This window comes from Lolium rigidum, chromosome 2 (assembly GCF_022539505.1).
Source record: "Lolium rigidum isolate FL_2022 chromosome 2, APGP_CSIRO_Lrig_0.1, whole genome shotgun sequence".
Classification (NCBI taxonomy): domain Eukaryota; kingdom Viridiplantae; phylum Streptophyta; class Magnoliopsida; order Poales; family Poaceae; genus Lolium; species Lolium rigidum.
Window position 1 is genome coordinate 63,020,538 of NC_061509.1, and position 4,551 is coordinate 63,025,088.

The following is a 4,551-nucleotide window of genomic DNA, read 5'->3' on the forward strand; positions in this document are numbered from 1 at the left end:
ATATGCTGACATGTAGAAGTGTTGCCTCAGTCTTCGTCTTTTCTGTAACCCTATCACTCCTAGGAACCAAGAAATATGACTACAACATAGACTGCAACCAAAACGAATAAGTTGTTTCTAACTTGTATAATCAGACCAAGGAGTATCGACAAAAGAATAACAGAGAAATAAAGAAATTGGTCACACCAGGTAATCTAATACAGTGTACTTTTCTTATAGAGATTAAGAATAACATAATAATTTGGGGTTGTCTGAAGTCTAAACTATCAAATTTATTTCTAAATTTAGAGCATGCAGAAGTGGGTTATGATTTATGAAGAATGATACCTGCAAAGCATACCAATTTGGTAAGAGATCCACAACCGAAGTGAAAAAAACAAAATTCCATATCAACCGGTGCAAGTTTCATGAAACAAAGGAATCCATAATTTGAATATATCTCAATCAATTTGATTGAATGTATTTCAGTGTCATGATCCATGCAGTGATGCAGATTTTGACCTAGAAATATACTAACATGAAAACAGCAGCTACTACCGGCAACACATATGTGTAGCATCTAATATAAGTCGTAAGTGCAGGAAGTACAAGGAACTCAAAATATCCACAAAGTTTTGTGTGAATGAAAAACAAATAGAATAAAAATAGCAGATTAAACATTGCACAAATTTGAACCTGGAAGTGATGTCTGACCATCATAATAGTATAATCATGAGCGGTCTTCTAGCCAATCATATTCTTCCAATGTTGAGAGAAGGCCTATTTAAATTCTTCAAGCGAATCCACGAATAATGTGCATGGTTTAGCAGTATTGAAAGGGAGCACAGAATCTTCTTTTTAGAGTGAAGAGTGTAGATCATCACTTGGTGAGCATCCCATCATAACAGGTCACCAACTATGATTTATGACGGAACCAACATCAAGCCTAATATAGAAAGGTGAAGTACTTCTCATAGGTTGATTGCTTGTGATTCTAATGAAACTCTCGGTCCATGGATCGTGCACTTATAAGTTATAACACCAGAGACTAATGCTTTTGTAATGTTTGAGAACCGTGACAGCCAGGTCTGTACTGTTAGTCTGTAGTTTGAAAAAAAATTGTTTGAAGGACAAAGTGTGTCCCGAGAAGTGTCAGACAATTTTTGTGCTTCAAATAAACTCATATATATCCTTGTGTTGCTAAAACTCCGCATTCGAGTGCCCACCATGATGGAAAATTTAAGTTGAGGCAATCAGCAACCAAATAAAGGATGGCATCAATGAATACCTGAATCTCAGTCTGCTGTAAAGGTTAAAGCAAGGGGGGCATCTAGCTGACTGGGCATGGCTTCAAATAGAGGCAATACGGAAGGCGTCAACTAGCTAGCCTCTGGACCGATCGGTCATACTCCAGTAACATTCAAGTGCTCAATGAGAAGCAAATCGAGTAGCTAGCCTCTGGACCGATGGGTCATACTCCAGTAACATTCAAGTGCTCAATGAGAAGCAAATCGAGTAGCTAGCCTTTCCTTGAAGTAATTCGCGAAGACGCCCAGCAATCCAAGTCAGGACAGCGGAGCTATCGATTGGAAAAGCTCCCGCTTCCTAATCCACGCTCTAGATTCGAGAGACTGCTCCGTTCCTCCCGTCGGGCAGGATGAGGAACGCAGCGCCGCTCGCTGAAAGATCGATGCATGGGTCCTGGGTGGCCCGGGATTGGGAAGACCCTCAGACGTGTCCTCACTCTGGGGGCCGCACGCCGAGGCTGATTGTGTCGTCGTTCCTGTGGGCCTCCGTACGTAGCAACGGTCCGGTGAGTCGCCGCGAAACAGCAGACAAACGACGATATTGATGTGTTAGTGTATTCAATTTCTTACGGAACCAACCTGCATTATGCTATCATAGAAGTGGGGTTACACTTGTGCTTACTACGCCACACTAAAATAGTTGAACCAAGGGTTTACCTCGTTCACTTCTATTTACATTTTCCGAACCGATTTTTGCTACTTTTACAATGAAATTGTAACCGGGCACATCAAGTAATTAATAAATGATTTTTATTCTTGGATCGTCTTTCTTACAAGGTATAATTGTCCAAACAAAGGTGAAGGAATAATCGATGGAGGGGATGGATCTATTAAATTTGGTGAAACTCAAAGCTGAGCTATGTTTAGGAAGTTGCGCATGATTCAGTGTACATGATCAGTTTTATGTTTTTGATTCTGTTTCATCATGCCCTGGTTGGTACAAAATGCATCATGCTCATATTGAATTGGCAAGAGCACTTTAGGTTGTTTATAATTGTTGTACATGGAATTTTAATGGTTGATCCATGGTATATATTCATGCTCTGACTTTTTGAGAGTTCTAGAAAGGTTATATACCCAATTTAAATACGAATACAATTTTCTCATTATTAAATGAATTCAGAGAATATTTGGGGATCATAGACTATAGACTCTCACTTTTTATCTGGTTGAAATGATAAAGATCAAACTTAGATTATTTTCCATCCATGTTTGAATATTATGTTGAATCTTGTATTGTTGACACTGATATGTATTAACATCAAACTCTATTATATATGAAATTGATGCTTTGAAATTGTTGACACTGATAGAATTCAGAATGGATGGAGGGACGCTGCCTCATATTGGTGGGATGTTGCCTGGATCGGATGGAGGGACGGATCTCATCTACTTGGTGAACTCGATGGCCCACACGGTGGCATAGATGTATGTGGACTTGACGCCGGCGAATCCAGCTCCCCTGGCGAGGGCCTCGAACTCCCTCTCGTACCTCTCCCTGCCTCCGGGGCTGTGCGCGAGCATGATCATGTCGACGTGGAACACCCCCTGCGAGCTGGGCTTGGCCTCCGGGTTGACCGGCAGGATGCACTCGACGAGCACGACCTTGCCGTGCGCCGGCAGCGCGTCGTAGCAGTTCTTGAGCAGCGTGACGCAGTGCTGGTCACTCCAGTCGTGGAGGATCCACTTCATGAGGATGGCGTCGCCCGAGGGAACCTCCTTGAACATGTCGCCGCCGACGTGGGTGACGCCCGGGAACGGCGGCGCCTCGGAGATTACGTGGGGGAGGTCGAAGTTGACCCCCTTGATGGCGGGGTAGTGGGCGGCGATGGCGGCCACAGTGGCGCCGACGCCGCCGGCGACGTCGACGAGGGTGCCGAGGCCCTGGAAGCCGTGGTAGAGCTCGAGGAGCTTCTTGGTGATGATGATGGAGTGGTTCTTCATCGCTTGGTTGAAGACGCGGTTGAAGCGCGGGTCCGTGCCGTTGTACTCGAATGCCGACATGCCGTACACCTTGTTGAACGGGATGCCGCCGTCAAGCACCGCGTCCTTGAGGTAATACCTGAGGATTGATTTGGAGAACACATTTAATTTATTCACAAGAACTACTGTATATACCATCGTGTGAATTACGATTGGCATGAAAACATTATCTTGCTATCCAAGTAATGGGAGTTGGCCGGTGTGCAACCAGTACTAGCAGGCAATAATTCAGCATGTGCTCTTGTTGCCACTTGTGTTCCGCGCGCGACAGGCAAGTAGATGCAATTGTCAGTTAGAGGTAACCTCGATCAGTTTCTACTCTGTCTACGGTGCACACGTACGGCAAAGCAGTGTCCAGAAATATTTTTAGCTAACTGACGCACGCCGAATAACGCTGAGGTCCTCTAGCTCCTACTATCACTGATTTAGAACTACGTACTATCCTGTTAGTGAAGCTCAATTTGGCAAAGAAGAAAGTCAGTTATGATGTACGCCAGCGACAGGAAATGGGCAAGGTAAGAAGAGGAACGATCTACAGAAACTAACTAACTCCACTGAGAGACTCACCAGCTCTCCATGAGGACCTTGTCCTGGTTCATGAGCGCGAGCGCCGCCATGGAGACGCCGTCCTCGTTGGGGGTGAGGAACTTGCACACGGGCGCGGCGCCGTAGCTCCGGGAGAGGCAGCCGTCCTTGCCCTCCTCCACCAGGCACGTCACGACGTTGTACGACGCCAGCAGCCGGAGCATGCGGTCTACCATGTCCGGCGCTTCCGGGTTCGCCGCGGACGGGAGCTTGGCGGCGACCTCGGTCGGGGTCAGCGACTTGCCGCCGGCGGCCACCAGGATCTCCAGGAGGCCAAGCTCGATGGCGTTCTTCAGCGTCATCGGGAGGATCGACGAGGAGGCGAGCTGGAGGGCGAACATGCACGCCTCCTCGTCGGCGCACGCGGCCATGTCGGCGGCGGTGGAGCCCATCGATCTCTACGATGCTGGTGATGGTGCTGGTGGGTGATTTTGGTGTGAGCGAGAGGTGTGCTTTGCTGGGAGGATGAGCAGGGCTTATATATGCATGGGGCTTTCTCGCTTCACCAACCTTGGCAGGAATTTTAGTCTTTTTTTTTCTCCTTTTATTCTACACACACCACGTGTTTTCTTGTTCTAGCTCGGGAACAGGTGGTTTCCTTTTTAAACGGTGGCGGCTAACCTCCTTCTACGGGAGAGGGCTGCACGGCGTCTCTCCTAGGGCCCCTCCTGGGATTTTGACACGTCGACTTGTAGCG

At 46.8% G+C, this 4,551-nt stretch overlaps 1 protein-coding gene across 1 annotated transcript; it reads right to left on the bottom strand.

Annotated features, from left to right (window-relative positions):
- Positions 1-2,601: 2,601 nt before the first annotated feature.
- LOC124686591 (flavone O-methyltransferase 1-like) lies at positions 2,602-4,246 on the bottom strand. Its single transcript, XM_047220519.1, has 2 exons — positions 3,837-4,246; positions 2,602-3,348 (listed from the first exon to the last, which is right to left on the bottom strand). Exons 1-2 carry the CDS (start codon positions 4,244-4,246, stop codon positions 2,676-2,678), a joined length of 1,083 nt encoding a protein of 360 aa, XP_047076475.1. The 3' UTR covers positions 2,602-2,675.
- Between the last annotated feature and the right edge of the window lie 305 nt (positions 4,247-4,551).

What these genes read in the sequence shown, in the direction of transcription:
- LOC124686591 (XM_047220519.1), bottom strand. Translation starts at nt 4,246, where the DNA reads ATGGGCTCCACCGCCGCCGACATGGCCGCGTGCGCCGACGAGGAGGCG. An exon ending in AAGGTCCTCATGGAGAGCTG is followed by an intron (nt 3,349 to 3,836) that starts GTGAGTCTCTCA and finishes ATCAATCCTCAG; the next exon opens with GTATTACCTCAAGGACGCGG.